The 24347-nt window shown below is 34.8% G+C and overlaps 1 protein-coding gene across 2 annotated transcripts in view; it reads right to left on the reverse strand.

Annotated features, from left to right (window-relative positions):
- The window catches only part of VGlut (Vesicular glutamate transporter), a 214878-nt gene extending 191563 nt beyond the window's left edge, over positions 1-23315 (reverse strand). The window contains exons 1-4 of one of the 2 annotated variants that reach the window (XM_074093164.1): positions 23114-23315; positions 22922-23014; positions 10887-11049; positions 8813-8922 (exon numbers count right to left, since the gene is read on the reverse strand). In XM_074093164.1, coding sequence (XP_073949265.1) covers positions 8813-8880 — 68 coding nt within the window. In that variant the 5' untranslated portion in view covers positions 8881-8922; positions 10887-11049; positions 22922-23014; positions 23114-23315. Of the gene's footprint in view, positions 1-8812; positions 8923-10886; positions 11050-22921; positions 23039-23113 lie in introns of both variants that reach the window. The other variant, XM_074093163.1, reaches the window with a different exon arrangement.
- Positions 23316-24347: the final 1032 nt, after the last annotated feature.

Raw genomic sequence — 24347 nt, forward strand, 5'->3', positions numbered from 1 at the left:
AACGAAATATTTCCAAAATGTAAATTTTCCCGATCTTTTAATTAAAGTAGGGTAAACTCGCATTATTTGGTGATACGCATAATTCGGTGATACATGGTTTGAAGCACGATACCGAGTAAAGCTAGTGAATTAAGGCCTTTTAAATGCGACCTTACTACAAAGCATTAAGTTAGAATTCCGTTTGCATTCTTGTGGGTCAAATTGAGAGAGCGAGATAGTAAATATTAGCAAATTTCTCGCGCGGGACCTCATTACGGCGCCGCGTGGACATGTAGAAACTGGTTCTCCGTTTATAATTAGTTTTTAAATACTAAAAGTGCCTGGATTTGTATAAAAAGTGGACAGTGTACTTAAAAAACATTATTTTTAGTATATCAGTTATTATTTTTAACAAAACTTGTATAGTTTTTCACAGTACGTTGTGAAAGCCGGTCAAAAAGTTATCATTTTCAAAAATTTGACGCCGCAACGGTATCACCAAATTAAACAAGATAGTTAAAGATACGAGTGAAATTTAATTATAACGCGTGTATTTTAATTATTTATTGCATGTATTGTGTTGAATAATTCATAATTAATAAAGTTGCAGTTCATAAGCAACGTTAGTATATTATTTTGGGGGTCTTTATCACCAAATTACATGAGTTATTTTTTTTTAACTTTTCATTGTAATTTTTTAATTTTAAGATAATGGATGACGAGAAATAAAAAAGAAAAAAACTGTGAGTATAATGAATCTAAAAAAATAAAATCAGCCTTTGAAAACGTATTGGAGTCAAACATGATATTATACATAATGTATAAAGCATCGGCGGAATTAATTTTTTTCTGTTAAAAAGTTTTTATTATATATTTTTTTCCCATCCTTAGGGTAGGTTTTTTTCCAAATTTATATGGGACCAACTTCAAGGTTCAACTTCAACCCCTTTCCAATAAAACAATAATTATCAAAATCGAACTACTCTGTAAAAAGTTATACGTGGTCATACATTACAATCAGTGAGTGAACAATCAATCAACCCCTGTTTTTCTAACCTTACGGTTGGAATTTTTCTTCCAAATTTTTATGGGGCCAAGTTTGGAGTATACCTTTTCCAATAAAAAAAAGATTATCAAAATGGAACTATCTGTAAAAAGTTAAGCGTGGTCATACATTAAAAAAAATCGAGTCAACTTGAGAACCTCCTCCGTTTTTTTTTTCGTCGGTTGAAAATGGCGCAGATTGGATAGTTTCATCACTCACGTCTTAAATCGAGTTTAGCTCGACATGTTTCAGGCTAATCCGTAGCCCTTCCTCTCAGGAGCGTTTTCAACGTCATTTAGGTTGGAACTGTCAAATGTAGGGTAGCACACAACACTTCGCTCTACAAAGGTACGTTCACACTATGAGTGAGTCCGCACGGTAGTTAAATGTTCAAAATTAATAGTTTTCATTGTTTATTACAAAAAATATACCCACGTGCAATTTAATTTAATGCTAATTAATATTGTTTTCCAAATATATTTTAAATAAACTTCATTATACCTAATTAGGTGATAAAAAAAAATTAAAACTTGTGTAATTTGGTTATAGTCCAATTAGAGTAGTACGTATGACTTAAGGTGATTGTCACCAAATTAGCGGTGTTCGGGCAGTTGAAGAAATGTGGATTATGAACAGTATTATTTATATTTAATTAAGATTTAAAGGCATGATTATGCCAATAAAAGGACTGTCTGCAGTTCCTATTAAAAGTAAAGACATTGATTGATAATAACATGGACTTTTATTCAAAATTCGATTTTATCACCAAATTAGATGAGATCACCCTATGCAACCTCGTTGCACGTAAGCCGCTTCTCTTGTTTTTTTTTTATAAAAGAATTCCGTGTACTGCCTCTACATTTGGAATAAATATTTGTTAAATTGAATGAATTCTTAACAAATCTATTTATGTTTATGTAATATATAATTTAATTTATAATAAGTTACACTTTATTGTTCAACCTTTTTAATGACCCCAAGATGAGGCTTTTTGCAGTATTAAAAAATAAGTGTGACATTAGTACAAAAAGTTCTGCAAATTACAATGCATGTTATGAGTATGAGATTTGTATTGTATCTACTGGACACTTTTTTATGGTTTTAAATGTGATTATTATATTTGTTTCTTAATAATCGGATTCTATTTAAAAATAATGTGTTTGTTTTGTAAACAGGTAGGTATATTTGGTTTTATTCTTATGTTACATTTAAATTATGTTCTCGCTGCTGAGGTGAAAAATTGTATGTGTCACACGAGACCAATGTTTTTTTGCATCTCGTGTATTTGAATCCCTTGCTGCTCTCAGGATTCTACCTAGAATCACTCGCTGACGCTCGTGATTCAATTATAGAATCCTTCGCTTACTCGGGACTCAAAATCAACACTCGCAACAAAAAACAATTTTGCTCTCTTGTTGCACAAATAACCATTGTTGGTTACGTGGCATTGCAGTATAATCGACGATATGTATAGTGTTATACCTACTGTTTTGGTGATTTTTCCCGCATAATCGCGTTCGGTTCCAAGAGCTGGAGCTCATCATCATCATCATCAGCCTACAGCAGTCCACTGCTGGACATATGCCTCTTCCATGGCGCGCCACAACACTCTGTCTTCAGCCACACCGTGCCTCAGGACGCCCTACACTACGTTTTCCCGTCCGTGGGCTCCATTCGAGGACTCGTCTGCTCCACCGTTCATCGGTCCTGCGACAGACGTGGCCAGCCCAACGCCACTTCAACGAACTAATTCTCTGAGCAACGTCGGTGACTTTCGTTCTTTGTCGAATAATGTGATTTCGGACTTTATCCTTCAAAGAAAGACTGGAGCTATGAGTGGTTTAATGTTCGATATAATCGTCGTACTCATTACACACCATCAAAAATATATCGTAGGTACAACTTCTAAAGACTAAAATCTTATTGATAATTCTTATTCACAAAACTGGCCAAGTATGGGCCAAGCACAGTGTAAAGTTCCGTATTAAAGTCAAAAATATAATATGCAACCATCGTGTTTTTTTTTTCAATTTAACCTTAACAGTTAAGCTTTAGAAGAGAGGGATACACGCCTCTAACAAAAATTAACATTTATAAGTCTATTATTTTGCAAATGGATCTCTAAATCGAAAAATAATCTGGCCAAACTTAAAAACACCTATCCAACGATACCCTACACTATGGATTTAGACTGAAAAAAACATACCCACTTCACGCGTATTGTAACGTTTTTTTTCTAAATGTTATTTTGCTATGCAACAAACAATTCATTACATTTGAAATTTACCACGAGCTTTACGGTGAAGGATAACATCGTGAGGAAACCTGCACAAACCTGCGAAGCAATTCAATGGTGTGTGTGAAGTTCCCAATCCGCACTGGGCCCGCGTGGGAACTACTGCCCAAGCCCTCTCATTCTGAGAGGAGGCCTGTGCCCTGCAGTGGGACGTATATATAGGCTGGGATGATGATGATTTTGCTATATCACTTTGTTGGCGTGGTTAATGTATGTACATAATTACAGCTTTCTAGCACTAACAGTATCTAAGCTAAATCGTGGACGGACAGATGGCAGGCAGGGCTAAACTATAAGAATACCTTGTACAGTCGAGTTTATAAACTTTATCAAAAACTCTATTGTCTAAAGACTCTATTGTCAACGACGTAGAAGCGTGTTCAGATATTTTTGATCAAGTTTTGGCTCACAAGTTTATGAACTCGACTGTAGGACTACGCAACTCTAAAAACCTGTAGAACTGGCCCCTATTTAATAAAAGTTACAAGTGCTACAATTCTACATAACTATCACTTTTTTGTATGCGAAACTTAACAATTATGTAAATTTGTAGCACTTGTAACTTTCATTAAAAAGGGACCTGTTATGGTGCTCCCACATTGGCTGTTATAAATGTTCTATAACGTTATAAAACACTATAACATTTTCTAACACTTTATAACTTTTGTTACAAATTGTTACATGTTTTAAACGCTCCCACATTGGTATAAAAATGTTATATAACACCATAGATCAAATTCGAGGTTTAACTTTGTTGTATAACATTTTAGAAGTTATATAACATGATAACAATGTGTAACATTTGCTACAATTTGTTATAAAATGTTACAAAACAAATATTTTGTAACGTTATAGAACATTTACTAAATAAGTAAAAGCAAATGGCAAACTGACTGTTGTGGTATTTATGGATAAAACGTAATAAACTGAAATTATATAGAAAGAAAGGGATGCTACGAGTATTGAATAGCTCATGGACGGCTGTAGTTACATTTGAATTAATTTAGAGTCATCATAAACGCAACAAGGTCCATTGTACACGAAAATGTCAAAAGACCTACGCAACGGGGAAAAAACTAAATATCATGGCTGTTTTAACCCTTCATGAAAATTTCCCCATAGATGGGGTACAAAAGTTTCAAACAAGATATTGAATCAAAAAAAGTAGTTCGTATTAGTAATAGTAAGTACTTTTTTTCCGCAGCCGAGATACATTTATGTTATCTTATCCAACTCACTGAAGCTTTTGTTGGGAATGTTTCCGAATTATTGTATCAAGATCTGTTGGAGGTATTATGTTTGTCGGATAAACGCACTCGGTCGGAACTATTCAATATTACGTATCATGCTTAGAATCTTAGGAAAATGTATAGAATTCAGTAAAAAAAATACTGCTAAGTTTGCTAGTTTGCTAAGGAAAAAAGAGAACAAATATTATAGTAAACTAACACAGTATATACATCATAACTAAACTGACAAAATAGCACCTAAAAATTTAACACATTAAGTTACAAATATTAATAAAAAAGTAGGAGAATAAGACTAATTTATAAATACAAACTATCGCAGTTGATCCGCGGCAAGGATCCCAGGATACTGGCAGCATTGCCACGCTGGATCGCGAGACTAGGCGTTGGGCAAAGTAGGAGCCAGCCCTGAGATCACCAGTGGCATGGACCAACCTTGTGGACAACTCCTTGCGCAGTTTTTTTGTTTGAGACGAAAAAATCGAATAAATAAATAAATAAAATAAATAGGAAAAAATATATAACTTAGGTTGTATTCGGGGATTTTTTAATTATATAAGTATTTCGATGTTTCGGCCAATTATCAGCGAATGTAGTTACGAGTAGTCTTAATTTAAGGTATCACGTTTTCTACAATATAGCAAAGTGTAAAAATAATTAAACTCATTTAACATACAAATAGGCCGGTGTAGGAATAATAGTTAAAATAATAAATATAAAACAAATCCATTATAGAGTAACTAATTGTCGATCAAAACTTAATACTAAATATTTTTCACATATATAAGTACAGAACCGTACACTGCGCGTAGCCCGACACGCACTTGCCCAGTTTTTTTTTAAATTCGAAAGTCCACAAACCACAAATCATCAAAATAAATCGCTAACAAAGATTCATCGATTCCCAACTACGCACGATAACCGCAATTCTATGTCGCTCAAGGAGATTTGTCGACAAATCTGTAGTCGAGTCGGAATCGGCAGTTGGTTCGCATGACGACACAAATCCGGATGATGTCTGTTTGTTATCAGCACTGCGCAGTCGACTGTACCCAGCAGGGTTGCCGTTCGTTACGGAATAATCGTCTTATTTATCGATTCCTCCCGACTTCGCCGACTGTTGCTGCGCTCATTAATTTCATCTTCATTTTGTTGATCGTTTTGGATTACGTTGTCAGCATCATTCGGCTTATACATTTTCAGTGTCATCGTTTTTCTGTGTAAGCAATTACGCTTTACTAATAATTTCTAGATAACTTTTTTATACAAGCCGTAGTAGCCTAAGGGGCTGTTTCACCATCCATTGATTAGTGTTAACTGACGGTTAAATGTGATGCTGTCTCTATTTGTTTTGTTCGAATAGACGGAGACGGTATCACATTTAACCGTCAGTTAACACTAATCAATGGATGGTGAAACAGCCCCTAAGAGTCATAGCGGTGTATTCTAATGAAGGAAATTTTCCAAATTTGGATAAGGATAGCTGATATACGGGTGTCTCTGACCATGGGGCTTTAAGTTGAAGGTTCGATTCTACTCGCATAACTAACCTACTTTGGATTTGTAACATTTTGAAATAACTTGAATTTAGATCATTTATAGGTCCTCAAAGTTTAATCGTTAAATCAGTGTATCGGACAGTGTTATAGCTGTGTCTTGGTACTGGGGCCTTCAAATATTTTTTGACATTTATTTGACGTCTCTAAGATAAACATTTACCAATGTGCTTGTATGTTTAGTAAACTTTAGAATTGTATTTCATTTTGACATCAAGTCTGTTCGGTAATTGTAATTTTAAAATTTTATGTATTTGACATTTAATTTGACTTAAATTAATTTTAATTCTATTCTTTTATTTAATTTTTATGTGATTTTAATTTTAAAATATGCTTTTGTTTTCTTTCACTGATTATATTATTTTTTAATTTAATTTATACAGAACTAACTTAGTTTGTAAGGGTAGGTACACCTACTAACAAATGAATGGATCTATGTTGTCTGATAAATAAATGAAATATTATTATTATTATTATTAGTATTGTATTGCATACATTAAAAATTACATTTAATCTATATGAAAAAAATTAAATGAACAGTTTTCAAATTTTAAAAAGTTCATATTCCATATTCCATGGTCAGAGACGCCCTGTAGATTTCTTGAGATCAAAGATACTTAAGAAGGGATTTTTCGATATTTTTGCTCTCTTACCATCAGGAGACCTACTTGCTCGTTTGCCATCCAGTAGAATAAAAACAATAAAAATTTACTTTGGTCCGACACAAACTTTGTCCATTTTTTGTCGGAGTTGTGTCTTGGGATTATTCGTTAATGGAATCCTAGTTATACTCTAATTTATGCTCATGCAATACGCAGCATGTCTTCTTGCCTTGAAATTCGAGATAAAAAATTTATTAACTGAGTGTTACTTTTGCTACTTTTGTGTGGTGCTTTTCTACCAAAATTTAAGTTGGACAAGGTCATTTTTAAGGTAGTACTTTGTAATAAATGCGATAAATTCTTACTAAGATACAGCCCTGCAGGAATCTCGTCTAGGAGAGCTTATTTCGACTGCAACACGTATTATCCGCCTGTCAATATTATCAGCCATCGCAACTTCCCGCCAAATTGCTCCGGTCGGCACACAAACAAAAGTTTTTCGACTCTTATTGGTTTCGGTGGTGTAACGAAAAAATATCAAGCTTGCGAATGTTTCCTGTGTATTTCGTCACTAGTTTTAAAAAAAACTCCTCGTTTTATTGATTTGAGATACGACATTTTGTCATAGTAGTATGATTTGTCACACTGATTGCATTGTACAAATGTTTTTTAACTGAATGAAAATTGCAAGGTTTTTTTATATTGTTTAAACGTGATATAAGTGTCTTTAAATTGTCATAAAACACATTTCTTGCATTTCGGTGATCTTCTATAGTAAAGTTGTTGTTAAAGATGACTGATAGAGTATAATTAAATCGAGTCGAAAGCTTTAATAAGAGATTAATGAAATGCTGAATTAAAATTTAACACAAAAACGCACACAAATAAATTAAAAAATTAAAAATAAAATAAATATTTAAGGGGGGCTCCCATACACCAAACTTGATTTTGCCGTTTTTTGCTAATGTCTAACATTGTATAGATAATGGTACGGAACTCGCATTTGGGGGGTTTTTTAGAAAGCCATGGAAACAGTAAAATCCCAGAATATGCGTGCAAAGCCGCGAGTAAACTTCCCAGCCATTAATTCAGCTATGGCTGATCGCAACAAGCACTTAGTGTATAGTGTTTAGTGTATAGCAAATTAGTCTATACTGACCAAATACATCCATCATGACGACGGAATAGCCCAGTGGTTAGAGAACCTGACTACGAAGCTGAGGTCCCGGGCACGATCCCCGGTCGAGGTAGATATTTGTGTGGAAAATACGAATGTTTGTCCTCGGGTCTTGGGTGTTTAATATGTAATATCTGGTTGACTGAGCTCCGCTCGGGCTAAAACTCGGTACCAAGCGTTTTCCCAGAGATAAGACCAAGCTAGACCGATTTTTTATCCCCGAAAACCCCTACGTACCAAATTTCATCGAAATCGTTTGAACTGTTTCCGAGATTCCTGAAATATATATACAAGAATTTCTCGTTTAAAGGTATTAGCTTTAAGTGTGTATCTATATATTTAATTATGTTTTTCCCTTGCTACCCATAACACAACCTTTGCTTACTTTGGGACAAGATGAATTGGTGTCAAGTGTCCCGTGATATAATTTATGTATTTATTCCCAATTTTATTTATTATTTATTTATTTATCAATTACGCCTTCGTATGCTGAGTCTGATCACACAAAGAGTAATTTCCCATTTTTCTTGAATTTCACCTCTGACAGTTTCTTAGTTGCACAATGGGAAACACCTCCCTTAATAGGCTGCCTATAAATCCAGTATTGGAGAGAAACTTTGCTAAATTTGCAGGTGGTAGGACCTTGTGCAAGGTCCGCCCGGATTGCTACCACCATCTTGCTCGCTAATCCTGCCGTGAAGCAGCAGTGCTTGCACTGTTGTGTTTCGGCGTGGAGAGTAAGACAGCCGGTGAAATTACTGGCACTTGAGGTATCCCATCTTAGGCCTCTAGGTTGGCAACGCATTTACAATTACCCTTGGTGTTGCAGATGTTTAAAGGCGGTGGTGATCTCTTACCATCAGGAGACCCACTTGCTCGTTTTCCATCCAGGCTAAAAAAAAAAACTTACTTGAATAAAAGGGGTTTGTTGGCGAAGAGGCCTGAGGCCTTCTCTTTCGCGGCGTGGAGCCCCTGCATGCTGGAGGCCCGGTGTCCCTCATCAAACTGTACCACTAACACCTGCCACAGACAAATTATTACATTTATTTAAGATGATAATACAATATAATAATAATTTATTTCGGACGGAGTCCGTAGCGTGTTAGTAACACTGAATAACTAATGTAAGGGTAAGGCACACAGAACTATTACACACAGGGATGTTGACACCACCAATCGATTGACGTACTTTTTATGAGCTGTCAAAACACAATTCTCCCATAGAGTTTGAATGGAAATAGCAACTTATGACGTCACTCGTTCGCACACTCAATCAACTATTTATTTGTTTTAAAGCAAAAAAAAATGTTTTTTTACTGGAGTCGTGTCTTCAAATAATTTTTTAATGGTGCCAACATCCCTATTAGTAAGTTAGTTAGCTTCATACAAAGAGGGGCAGTATAGGAGCAGTAGGGGTAGGGTACGAGGTTACATAAATAATACTAATAATGTAGCATAAAGACCATGGACCTATGTGAAATAGTAGAATAGAATGTATTAAGTAGATGTCGGCAGAAGGTCGCGTGTCATTAAGTTAATTTTTTTTTTATTTGAATTTTGTGCCAATCGTTTTTGCATGTAATGCGGTGGATACAATCCCTAAATTTCTAACCTAGGATTAGAGACAGGAAATTCGGAGCAGGCATTTAATGCATCGTTATTCAAAATCTACGATATGGAATTTTTGGGAATATGAGAGAGAGAGAGAGAGAGAGAGAGAAACATTTATTTACACATATTTGATACACACAAAAATACATTTTACGGCCTCGCAATGTAATGTAACTTGCGCGATTTCATGCAGGTCTAAACTGAGCTTATAAACGGATGTGTCGATTCTTTTCGATTTTCAAAATTCTTTTTCACCATTGTTAAGTTCAGCTAAGGGATTCCATAGGGTGTTGATACTTAAATAATACTTTAAATGATACTTAAATGATATACTTAGGGTTTTATTAATGTCTCTCTCTTTTAAAGACAATGAAAAGACAATCGTTAAGATTGTCAACGACTTTAACTTTAAGAATAGATATAGTCAACTAACTTGATGCCTAAACCGCGTCGTAATGACATTTTACGCCATTTTATAAACAGTACCTGGGCGACCGAGCTTTGCTCGGGCTAAAACTCGATAACAAGCGTTTTCTCAGAGATAAGACCAAGCTAGATCGATTTTTCATTCCCGAAAACCCCTACATACCAAATTTCATCGAAATCGTTAGAGCCGTTTCCGAGATCCCGGAAATAAATTTATATATATATAAACAAGAATTGCTTAGGTAAAGGTATAAGATTATTATACACAAATAACTATTTACTATGATACGGTTCTAGTGGCCTAGGAATCAAATTGGTTGACTACACGTATTATTAAACTACAATGAGACTAGGATTAAAAGATCACCATTCCATTTGCTTTAATCAAATTTTATGGAATACCTTAGTTCCTTAATTCCTGGTCTCATCGCGGTTTACTAATAGGTCTCTAAATACAAAAAATACTACTTGTAGTTACTAAAAACATAATTAAAATAGACAAAGCTAGAGGAAAAAAAACTGGATTATGGAATACTTAGCAAAGCTACGAAAAAAACAAAAATTCGTGACACATTTTCTTTCTAAAGATAAATTTTCTTAGACTGAGAATATGTGTGAAATAGTAGACAGGAGTTATTAAATTGAAAAAGCCGTGGATAGAATTAAATTCTTAACTTTCAAATGTCTTTAAAAAAGCTTGTCTTAAGATCAAAATTGAATTTAAACAGATTTAAATGTCAGAACGTCAGTTATATAACGTTGGGTACTGTCTTAGGTCATCATTACATAATGTATAGCTAGCTACCTGCTAATGTATACCTTCACACCCCACCCCATACTGTACCCAAAAATCGATACAAAGACGAAATTCGTTTTGAATTTGGATTTTTCTTACAAATCAAAAAATTTGGGGATATAAAATGAAAAAAATATGTTTTTAAACTTACATTTCTTCCAGTTCGCGGTAGAAGCAGCTACACGGCAGCGTCTGCCGATGCCGTAGCACCCCGCGCGCCGCTACGCCGTAGCATCACGGCTGCGCGTAGCCTCGCCCGCCATTGGCCCCTACGTCTACGTACGTAGACAGGTTTCAACCAATCACAGATGGAGCTGCAAAAGAGGCGTGGTTTTGAAATTTTCAGAAATTTTCAGGAGGTCCATGCAACCCCCAAAAGGCACCCCCAACAATGTTTCCACATGACTGCAGCGAAGGGAGGCAAAGGTTTTGTATGCAATTGATGTTGAAGCTATTTATAACCTGTACGAGTATATGATATAAGAACAACCAATTTACAAAATCTGTACAGCACTCCAAAGTACTACAAAGGTTTATTTTTAATTTATTATAGTAAATCAGTCATAGTTACTTTATACTTTTTGACATAAAAAAATATTGATTTTAGACAAAAGAGTAAAGCTATCGATGCGAGACAGAAACTGGATTTTCCTAATTATAAACGTCCTACGGTGTGCTTTTTATAGAAATCAAAGACCCACGTTAAATTTTAATCATTAGAATTTGAAACTTAACGTCAAGTACCTAGTGAAGTTGACATAATGCTTTGGCGTAAGTCCTAAATTTAGGACATTCGGCCTTACGAGGTTAACCTATTCATAATAGTCACAAGTAAAATATAATAATCATAATAAAATATAAAAATCGATACCCTATATAGTTCACAATCGTACAATTTATTTTGTTTACTTTTGTATTGCCATCTATTACCATTGGCGTATCTAGGATTATTTTTCAGGGGGGGGCCTGCCCTGGATTTTTCTGCGGGTTAGTTCAAGGTAAATTATCAATATGTAGGTAGCCTTTATAATTTTTAAGTTTACATTTGAAACTTATAGAGTCTCAAATATGTATACACATAATAATATGCTGAGAAGAAGAAGAGTCTCAAATACCTGTTCTAAGTTACTTATATAAATACATCATTTGTAATTTTTCTTTCACCATTTTTATAATATTCATTTAACATGAAAAAAACTCCTGGAGTATTGGTCAAAATGTAATTTGTACGAGTGAGAACTAGGGTATGGATGTTTTAATCGAATATGATGAATAACATAAATAAATATACATAGATTGTAAACAATCTCGAAGGTGCATCACGTGTTATTCACCCAAGAAAATTATTTACTTTTTACTCGGTGCCGTACTACAGGTGGCAAAAACAGATACGTAATACAATTACTTTGTTATCCATCTGTCTGTCTGTACATTCGTCCGTCTGTCAATGCCCTTTTTCTCAGGAAGACGTAGAGATATCAAGCTGAAATTAATATCAAATCCCTAGTCTGCCCCATCTTGGAACAGTTAAAAAATCAAAGTTCTAAGTCAACTGGAAACACGCGTTCACATAAAAACTGCATTGAAATCGATCCATTTGTTTGAGAGCTACGATTCCAGAGGTTAAAACCGGCCAAGAGCGTGTCGGACACGCCCTAAATAGGGTTCCGTAGAAATTACGAAAAAATTAAGTAATATTTTTCTAAGGATTTCGTATTTTATACGGAATCTTCCAAGTTTAGGTATATTTTATACCTTAGGCTGCTAATTACTCTTAAACTACTAATAATTCTCAAGCAAACTTAGCCGTTATAGTTTTCCTTGAAAGTTTGATATACTTACTACCATCCTGAATTTTTTCAAGTTTTTCCACCTACCGGTTTAGATTTTAGAGGGGGGGGACGCTCGATTTTAATGAAAATTTGCACTTTAAAGTTGAATATTTCGCAAACAAATCACTGAATCGAAAAATCGTCTTAGGAAATGATTTTAAAAGATCTATCCAACGATACCCCACACTATAGGGTTGGATGAGAAAAAAAAATCACCCCCACTTTACGTCTATGGGAGGTACCCTACAATTTTTTTTTTATTTTTTATTGTACCATTTTGTCGGCATAGTTTACATATATATCCGTGCAAAATTACAGCTTTCTAGCATTGATAGTCCCTGAGCAAAGCCGCGGACGGACGGACAGACAGACCGACAGACAGACATGGCGAAACTTTGGGTTCCGTTTTTGCTATTTTGGCTCCGGAACCCTAAAAACAAGTAAATATTCCAGGAAATAGAAAGTTTATGAGTACAAAAATATCTTTTACGCAGATTTTACTCAAAAGACAAATCAGAATAAATTTAGATCAGGGTTGCGGTTCACTGCTCACACTTCAGATATCGGTATCGGTATAGCGTATCCACCGCCGCCTTCATTTCACGGCCAGTGGCGCCCACAAATGAAGTTGCCGCGGTCCACTGATCACGCGCAGCTATTCAGCGTTATGAAATATACCCATCGTCCGATACAGTTATAATCAGATAAAGTTTGAATATTTCTGAGATAGGTTCGAGAGACAGGAAATAAATAAAGAGGAATACTGGGAAGACCAAATTTCAATTCTTACATTTGTTGCGGGTTGCAAGACCGTAAGTAATTTAACTAACCTTAAATGAACTTACAAGATGTCCACTGTTGCATGCATCATAATCACGGTTGAGTCTATCTATTTTCCTGTATTAAATCAGTTTGGATTTTTAATCTGGAGCCTTTAGTCCAGCCGACACAAATTCTGACACACAATTTTCGTTTTAAAACTTAGACATAATCAATACAAGAAAGAATACTTAACTTTTTGTTGTTGTTTAGTTATAATTTATTTTAAGTACATTATTATATTTTACTAGCTGTTGCCCGCGACTCCGTCTGAGTATAATTCATTTATTACTATCCCGCGGGAACTATGCAATTTTCCGGGATAAAAACTATCCGATGTCCTTCCCCGGGTCTCAAACTAAATATACATATATCGAATTTCATCTAAATCAGTTCAGCGGCTTAGACGTGAAGAGTTAACAAACAAAGAGACTTACAAACTGTCGCGTTTATAATATTAGTGGGATTGTATGTTACTATGATTAATTTGTTGACATTGTTTGCCTATGTTTTATTGATCATTGGTTTGGTCCATTAAATAATAACTTGAAACATAAAAAATAATTCTAAGTTAAAATTATAATAAAAATATACCATTCATAAATCTTAAAAATATTTAGCATTAATATGTTCACGCTAACTTGCTTGACAAACTACAGCTAACCCTCCGTCGTGATTAATGCATTCTTTTATAATCTGAAACGTCAGACAGGGGTGGCTCCCGATCCAGTTAAATAGATCCGAAACCGCTGACGTCGCGACTCCGTCATGCAGATCATAATGAATAGAGCGTTTAGCATTTCGCTTCGTTTGCGGTTTCGGTTTCTGCGTCGGCACTGCACTATACTTGGAGCAAAGCGTATTTCGTGTAAGTACCTACTTATTAGTGTTATAAAGACAATTGCTGTACATTGCTATTTAGTAGGTTTACTAACCACGTTTGGTTCTTGGCACTTAAAATGATAATGATTTTAATCTTCATTGACATAAACTATGATTTTTTTGGGTTCGCCCACTGACCCCGTAGCGTAGCTCAACCTTGTTGTAAGCAAATAGGGTCCATACTTGTTAAAAATCCGAATTTTATGTTTGTCAGAATGATCGTTTTTCATAAGTCTTTTTTCTCTGAATCCAATAATTGTTCAGAATTGTTAGCATAATAATTCATCACGCATCAATAATGCATTACCAAAACGCACCGACGTTTAAGTGAAATGGCGTGGCGCCTGCAGGGCTACTACGAAACTTGAAACTCGAAGTTCGTGTCGTGTGGTCCCTCTGACACTTATACTTACTAAGTACTTATCGCCAATGTGGATCGGAATTATTTCCAAATATCCCTGTCCATGATACGAGTATGATCATAAATTTTATAATACGCCTTAGATATTAATATCTTCTTGACTTGACTTCCCTTTTGTATGTCTATTGATCAGTTCGAATTCATTTACTCAAACAATGTTTCGCCTTTTAATCGAGTTGTTGGTATGAATGTAATGCGATTAGTTAAATTACTGGGTTTTTAATAAAGTTCAATATCTGTATATTATTATGTACCAATTTTTGAAAGCACCAGTGAAAATAACATTCGAAAATTATTTGATATCTACACAGTTTTAATTTTCAGAATTGTATTTGTACCGCACGGTTTAAAAAATTGCATCTCTGATGGTATTATTTTATATTGCATGGGTTATTTAGAGTTCTAGTTAATGGTACACAATTTGATTACAATATTTTGATTGAATGGGACATGAAACTCTGCTTGGGTACTGATAATAAAACTAAAATATCGTTCGACTTACAGCTTTTCTACCCAGCGTTGTTTTACTACATGTGACAGTAACTAAATGAAAAATCGAATAAAAGGTATTAATTATCAACGAACCTATCGATTTTCTGCCGACTGACTTATTAATGCAACGTGTAAGTTGTGCAAGGAAATTATGCAAAACCTTACTTTTCCAAACGAAATAGTTATCTGCGAAACGAAATTCGTGAAAAATTGGTGAAATAATCGGTCTCCCTGCTGAAATTATCCGGATAAATTTTATGACACCGTGTGCACCGCTAACCTTCGCGTTTATCCTAATCTAGCTTTATCTGGGTGCTCCCTTCCCGTGGCAGACGAAAATTTTTAGCTCGCTATAGCGCGAGAGTGGCGAAAAAAATCTATTTAAGGTACATCCATCCATACATTTTTGGGAACCTAAATTGTTAGTGACCTACTTCAAAGAGATTTCCGTAATCTAATTGATTACGGAAATCTCTTTGAAGTAGGAAATATTTGGCCGATTCCAATACTAGTTATGTAAGATGGTTACGTTCAAAGAAAGAGGTAGCACATTTTATGGCTCATACAAAAAAACCGGCCAAGAGCGTGTCGGATACGCCCGAAATAGGGTTCCGTAACCATTATGAAAAAAATAAGTAATATTTTTCTAAGGACTTCGCATTTTGTATGGAATATTCCAAGTTTAGGTATATTTTATACCTTAGGCTGCTATTTACTCTTAAACTACTAATAATTCTCAAGAAAACTTAACCGTTATAGTTTTCTTGTAAGTTTATATACTTACTACCATCCTGAATTTTTTCAAATTTTTCCACCAACCGGTTTAGATTTTAGAGGGGGGTACGCTCGATTTTAATAAAAATTTGCAGTTTAAAATGGAATATTTTGCAAACAGATGACTGAATCGAAAAATCGTTTTAGCAACCCCCTATTGGTTTTAAAATACCTATCCATCGATACCCCACACTACAAGGTTGGATGAGAACAAAAAATCACCCCCACTTTACGTCTAAGGGAGGTACTCTAAAAAAAATTGTTTTTGAATTTTTTATTGTGCCATTTTGTCGGCATAGTTAACATATATATTCGTGCAAAATTACAGCTTTCTATCATTGATAGTCCCTGCGAAAAGTCGCGGACAGACAGACAGCGACAGGGTTCCGTTTTTGCCATTTTGGCTACAAAACCCTAAAAAGGTTAAGTATGGCTGCTATAGATTCTATAAATGAAACCTTCGTCCCGCGTGTCGCGTTACGATCCCGACGGGCACTTAGCCGTGATCGACCACTCGCCAGCGCTCACTCAGCGCTTATCGGCCCTCGGCGCTCTTCAGAGGTAAGTGTAACACACAATACACCCTCGCCATCTTTGTAACGCATCTACCGATAACATGGCAGTTTATACTTATAAATATTTTACAAGTGGCTGGAATTCGTAGATAACTTGAGACAGTTATTTGGGTGTAGAAATTTCAAGAACTCCCAGCGCGAAGAAATTGACAGAAATTTGCAAAAAAAAAGTATAAAGGCATTTTGACTGCTAAAAAGTAGGTAACTGTTATTGTTTTAAGTATTTTTTTTTTATTAAACGATGTATTTTTACGAGAGATCTTAGCAACAAAATTCCACTGATAGGTACCTAATTAGTATTAATTAATGAAACATAAAACTCACCAATAACGTACAATATTATTGTTACAACCATTCTAAGTATTTCTTTGTTTTTTTAGTTTAATTGAGGCATTATTTATCAAAAAAAAAACAGAAATTACTTCATAACTTACCTTTTGTTGGTTCTGAAAATTGCTTCAAGGTTGCAATAATTGGAGTGGATCTTTTATTCTTTAATACGTCCATTATCTAGCTAGATAGGTAGTGAATTATGATCCACTTTCAGTCGTCGAGTTAGCTTGAAATTTAGTATAAATAGGTGAAAAATATAAAAATAATAAAGCAGAGTAAACAGTTTAGAGCTGCAAGAAAACTTATGCAAGTTGCATTACATCGCGAGGCCGTAAGGCGAACGAGTTTGGGGTGGTCAGTCGAGTGCCACAACATAATGTAACTTTCATGTTTTTTTTGCGACGATTAGGCGACTGGATGGCCAAGTGGTTAGAGAACCTGACTACGAAGCTTGAAGTCCCGGGTTCGATTCCCGGCCGGGGCAGATAATTGTATGAATAATACGAATGTTTTTTCTCGGGTCTTGGATGTTAATATGGTATTTAAGTATATATTTATCTATATAAATATGTTTATACGTTGCCTAGTATCCATATTACAACTTTGCTTAGTTTAGGACTCTAGTTCAATTGGTGTCAAGTGTCCCGCGATATTTATTTATTATATTTATTGTTGTTCTAAACAGGGTTTTAAAACGGTTTTCACTAGCTTTTATTTAACTTGCAATGTGTATTTATGTGTGTATGCGAATAATTTTGCAAGTAAAATTTTAAGCATTTCTAGTGGTCGGATTAACTTTAAATTCGACATACTTATGTAAATCTGATGACAATACAATAATCTGGTAGTGGCATTCTAAGTGGTCCCGCCAGCATCGTCTCCGCATGACGGAACTCTTCAGCGGTTAATGGCACGACTATAAAAATTTGGTATGGAAATGTAGTTTGAAAGACAATCAAGTACAGTCGACATTTTTAACAAAAATTTGCTTTTTCTAGAAACTTATAGGTACATCCGATAATAGAGTCATCTATGTCAAAATCATCAGTCTAGCAACACCTCATCGCCTCCAAACGAACCTTTTTCCGGACGATTGCGTATCACCAGCGGCACCTGGGGGTGACACCCTCTCTCTCTATCAAAGAGCGAAGCCCCTCGCCCCGTCCCCCTCTCCAGCTATTCATGACTTATTAACTTCTCTGAGGTATCATAGCAACCTCCCGCGCTTCGACGATTTAATATAGAATATTGTGAACTCAGCCGGAAATAAGATCTATACAGTTTATTAAATTCTTTAGCCTCGTGTCGATTTAATTTTAAGCGAGTTTTATTCCATTGAATTAGCAGGTGTGTTCATGTACATAGAGTCACTTAATCACTCAAATGACCAATAGCATGTCTTTGATCGTTAATAAACATAATATTCCGACTCTATGAACTTTAGCTACGAAATGTAGCTCATACTACGCGGCGCTACGCATGTTGACAAACAGTATTCATTGGCTACGCGTTTAACATAGCGGTATATTAATTAGGCGTTAAACATTAATTGCAAAGTGCAAAGATTAATTAGGTTATTTTTTTAATAATCTTGTGAAAATGCTGTAAGCAACTGGCAGCTTGGCCTCAATGTCTGATTAGTTAATTCATATTTTATACTCTTAAAATTACGAAATATAATAATAAATGTGGAGAGAAAAATGTTTATGCCAAACATTTAGAAAGAATATTCAGGTCCTGACTTGACCACATGCATCACTATACCAAAATATCTAGAACAAAATTACCCTTGATACTAAAAAGTATTTTCTTTTAATTTACACCTGATTTACATGGTACCTATGGGCGAGAATTGTAGCATACAAGCGCTAAAAAGTAAATTATTCAAAAATCTCATCTGAATTTAGTGTCCTGGAAATTTGGCGCTATATTTCATAATGCAACGTCAACAAAAGCAACGGATAAAGTCTTCTAGTAAAACAATGACAACCATTCTAAAAACCAGAAAAATGCGCTTCAAAATAAAAATCTCGAACTTTAAATCTTCACAAATGCAATCTTTTAAAATGTATCCTTATTTGTTTTAAAATATCGATAGCAGGGACGAAACACGAAACATCTGAGTCGTGTTTGCCGACCGATCGCTCCTGGGGGATCGCGAACCAATAAAGACCGAAACTCTTCCAGTTGGGAATACAACGATTTACTGGAATACCTGGAGAGTTCAGTGTTTGCTAAACGTTTTTAAAACGTGCAACTTTGCAGTTTACAATTATTAGACGCTAAAAATATAGGTCCCAGTTTATTCAAAACTAATGCCCGCGACTTCCAATACGTAAATATTGATCCAGCAATGGGATTGAAATTCCGGGATCGTAGTAAAATCCTGTGGGAATTGCCAAAAATTACATCGTACATTTTTATAACTGTTTAAACCTTGCGGTTGATATTTCGATATTTTATTTCTATCCCGTGCGAAAGAAGCTTGTGTTATTCCAAATGACTTGCTACATACACACCAAATTTCATCCAAATTCGCATAAAAAAGTAACAAACATACACACACACGTACTCACAAACTTTCACATTTATAATATTAGTAGGGTTGTAAAAAAAAACATAAATCTTATATTGAATGCGTTGGATTCGTAAAAAACCTTTAGATTTGTTTGAAAAATGATTTTAAGTGATACTCGTATGATAGCATAGGATTGAGAAGTAATCACATATGATAAGATGTATGTATGTAAACTCTTTATTGCAGATAAAAATAAAATACAAAGAAATACAAATACAGAAAGGAGAGCAAAGGCGAGCTTATCCCTAAAAAGGGACAAGTAATATTTATTTCATTAAATCTTTTGTGCGGTGGTGATTTAAGAGCGCTTATACCTACTGAGCTGGCAACGTTGCATTTTTGTTAGTTTTTCTCGATAATTCCACATATGAAAATTAAAAATGTGCTCTGTTATACTCGTAACTGTTCTTAATATATAAGTCAATGTGTCTACTGCAATAATTTTCTGTTATAGACTTTTATATTCTTTAAAAACGAACAAATGTTTTTAAGGAAAATAAAAGTCTATCACGAATAATTATTGCAGTAGACACATTAACTTATATATTAAGAACAGTTAAAACAGACGACATTTTTAATTTTCATTCTATTTTTATGGAATAATCGAGAAAAACTAACAAAAATGCAACGTTGCCAGCTCAGCAGGTATAAACGCTCTTAAAAATGAACAGATGGACACAGACGTTTTTTGAGAATGATACTTGAGACATTTGATTTTTTGAATTCATAGTTTGAGACATTGGCGTCAAACTCATAACACCCCTAATTTTGCGTCGGTGTTTAAAACAAATGATCAGTGACTTAGAGTATTAAGTTAGTTGAGTTAGTCAGTATTAAAGTCCGTTTCTGCGCTCAGATCCTATTACGGCAAACCGCATTATAACCTAATGACGTTCCAAAGTCTCCCGTCTCATTCTACCCGATTTTCCAGGGCTTGAACAGTAACGATCGTGATTTCAGGTTTTCAGGTGAGGGCGGGCGGGGCCGCCGGGGCTCCGCCCCTCGCCCATTGTTTTGTCCTCGGCCAAAATTGAATAAATTAAGTTAAAATTTATTAAATAACTCTATTAAGAACCCGTCGGCAAACAAGCTCTGACTGCACCTACGTCAAGTGCAGTACTTACCGAAAATTGTTGGCTGATTGAATTTGGAACGGAATGAAGGGTAAAAGCGTTGGATGGTAAACCAAGTTGTAGGGATGGTGGATTGTATCTAACAAAATACACGTGCCAGGCAGCTAAGGTTAGTAGTTTCCGAATATAAAAAATCCAGCCAAGTACGTGTCGACACGCCCGAAATAGGGTTTCGTAGCCATTACGAAAAAATTAAGTAATATTTTTCTAAGGATTTCGTATTTTGTACGGAATATTCCAAGTTTAGGTATATACCTTAGGCTGCTATTTACTCTTAAACTGCTAATAATTCTCAAGAAAACTTAACCGTTACAGTTTTCCTTGTAAGTAAGATATACTACTACCATCAAATTTTTCCACCCACCGGTTTAGATTTTAGAGGGGGGACGCTCGATTTTAATGAAAATTTGCACTTTAAAGTTGAATATTTTGCAAATACATCACTGAAACAAAAAATCGTTTTAGCAACCTCCTAATGGTTTTAAAAGACCTATCCATCGATACCCCATACTACAAGGTTGGATAAGAAAAAAAAAACACCCTCACTTTATGTTTATGGGAGGTACTATAAAAAAAAATTGTTTTTATAGTACCTCCCATAAACATAAAGTGAGGGTGGGTTAATTTTTTATTGTACCATTTTGTCGGCATAGTTTACATATATATTCGTGCAAAATTACAGCTTTCTAGCATTGATAATCCCTGAGCAAAGCCGCGGACGGACAGACAGACAGCTAACCGAGGCCACGCAAAATCCTCAAAATTAGGATTAAGGACTCGCTTTTATTATCGTGAAATGTTTTTTTTTATTGAAATAAACAGCTTAAATTTTATTTATTTTTTTATTTTCCTTAGACAGACAGACAGACATGGCGAAACTATTAAGGTTCCGTTTTTGCCATTTTGGCTACGGAACCCTAAAAAAACCACAGCGGTCGCAGGCCAGGCGTACTCCAAATAAATTTGGCATTTCTGAAGTGAATTACATTTATAATTAATTAAATAAGACCCCACTACCTCGATACGAAGTATTACGAAGGAGTTCAGCAACATTTATGGTATTTGTAATTGAAGTATTGAAGGCCACCGGTAGATCCCATGGCAAAGAGAGTGTTAAAAGATAAAAGTCTGGACCATAAATCATGTTTTATTTGGTAAACTCTGGTAAAGCATAAAATAGAGATAGTTTGGAAAAACTATGCTCAGTAGATTAGATTTATGGTGAAGGAAAACACTGGGAAATCAGCACATTACTGCAATGAAATTCAATGGCGTGTATGAAGTTACCAATCGGCGCTAGGCACGCGTGGGAACTACAGCCCAAGCCCTTTCATTCTGAAAGGAGGCCAGTGTCCTGCAGTGAGATGCAAACGCTATTTTGTTTAAAGGGTTGCAAGGAGACGGTCGTGTAAAAGTAATTACATTTTAACATTTATTAAAACATATATGTTGAATTAAATATCTTTACCTTGTATCTTCGCTTGTTTGCTTGTAGGTACTCGTAGCACCTATATCAATCAATCATTTAAAACTTACGTGGCTTGCGTTCGTTCGTTACGTACATGTAAAAATTACCATCATAATGTTCACCACTACAATAGAAACTCCATTAAGTTATATTTATATTACCTACCTAAAACATTTGGCTTATTGAGAAAATGTCAAGATATTATTGTTTTTATTTGTATTTTTCTTACAAGAATATTTGAAGCAGCAGTCAAATATTATTCAATGTCTGTAATGTCTAAATTAAAATTGCGTATAATTTAAATCTGTCGCTTGTTACTCTTGGAGTTATTACATCGCCTAACTCTCACTTTATTTTTAAATCGTAGAACTTAATTATTAACTACTTAAATTCTATAATGAATGTTTAAGAAAGTTGTGTTAAATAAGGGAGCAAATTAACCTGGAAAATCTTGTTCCTCTCGGAAAAAACCGATAAAAAAATATTTAATACATGTATAATTTGTGTATACTAAGTTGTTAACTATATGTAAATGAGCAAAAGTGAATAAAACATCAGCTTTTGAAAGGATAGACAGCATGACATTTTGATAAAAAAAAATAGATTGAAACGATTATTTTCCTTAATATAAAATTATAAGCGCTCAGCTCAATAAAAAAAATAGGTACGGCGTAAATACTAAAATAATATATTGATGAAATAAAATAAATATTGTAAAAAAATATTATTTTAAAGTTATCTAGCAATTTATACTACTTGGATATTTGGAGTAATCAGGATCAAATAGTAAGTAATAATGTTAAGTTTTATTCCTGCATATTATTACATACATAAAATAACAAAAAAAAAGAACAACATTTATTTCTTCGCTAAACTCACCTGTTTATATCGCATACGAAATTTACATCTTATATGTAGATAGCATAGACACCAATATAATCCAGAGTATAATTTACTAATTTTACGTTTAAACTATTTAAGTATCAAACAAAATTCCTTATAATTAGATATGTGAATTTATTTGATATGTTTTGTATTGATATTCGTTAGAGTGGTTGTTGTATTACATACAATTACTCTAATTCAATACTAAAGTTTCTAATGATATTTTTTTTAATTTACACAGCACAAGTCCGGGGGTTCATCACTCTTAAGAGTTTTCATCACAGACATTTTACTTTTTATTTTTGGTTAAAGACTTTTTACGTTTGTTTTTGGTTGTCTATGGTCCGTTTTGCGCGGGAAAATGCCTTAAGAGTGATGCGCCCCCGGCGGACGCACCACGTGACTGCCGTGCACAAGTTTTGTGTTTACATCCCCCTAGCCATCTGACTCCGCGCCCCGCACCCCTCCCTTGCCGGAAAATGAAGCCATACTGTTTTACGAAAGGTTTGCTCCGTTTTCGGAAGTTTTGTTATACAACAGGGGTAAAAAAGCATTGGCTTGTTTAATGGTAAGCAACCTCTTTAGTGCAGCCTAAAAGCGCTTGCTGTATCAGTAACGGTTGCATTGAGACGTGACGTGACAGAATAGACTCATTGCGCAGGCAGCAAAAGTGAGTTATTTAACTGCCAGTATTCTATTGAATGTTATAGATGATACTTTGCAAAGTAAGCAGTACTTCGCGTTGCCCGGCAACCCGCCAGTTGGTCTGGAAACGAAGATAAGAAGCTTTGGGCTATAAAATAGATTTTTCGCACAGGGGGAAAGCGGCTTATAACATAAGTACAAAGTTGTGCAAGCAAATAACCGTTTCATTAATCATATTACGAGTATTAACAGATAATAAGTGAAGTCTAAAAGCGAGAAATGCAGTTGGATTAAGAAATATGGGATTGATTTACATAGTGTCCCTTTTAAAATTTTAAACGTAGTTTAGAAATGACTTTTAAACTATATTGCAATCCGATCCAATTTATGACAAGCATAAACAAAGACGACATCTCTAGGCTAGTCTATGCTACTACAGATTATACACATGTTTCAATCAAGAAATAACGTCAGATTTTGACGAAGAAATTGAAATCAAGCGAATTTTGGTGAAACAAGTGATTAGACATTTAGTTAAAAGACACGAATTATAGATAAATGTGTTATTGATTCGATCCAGTGGGTGTTTATATTATAAGAAATTTGAAATCGGTTTGTTTACACTTTTAATATCAGGATTTGTTACAATATCCTTGATCAGTCGGGTAAAAATCGAAAAGCTATAATAAAAGAGGAAAATATGAACTATGTAAGACAGTGCGTTTGCGCCTTCATCTATCAAAAGGAGTCGGATAGATTTTCGTAATTCCACAGT

This window comes from Choristoneura fumiferana, chromosome 10 (assembly GCF_025370935.1).
Source record: "Choristoneura fumiferana chromosome 10, NRCan_CFum_1, whole genome shotgun sequence".
In the NCBI taxonomy this organism is placed as follows: Eukaryota; Metazoa; Arthropoda; class Insecta; order Lepidoptera; family Tortricidae; genus Choristoneura; species Choristoneura fumiferana.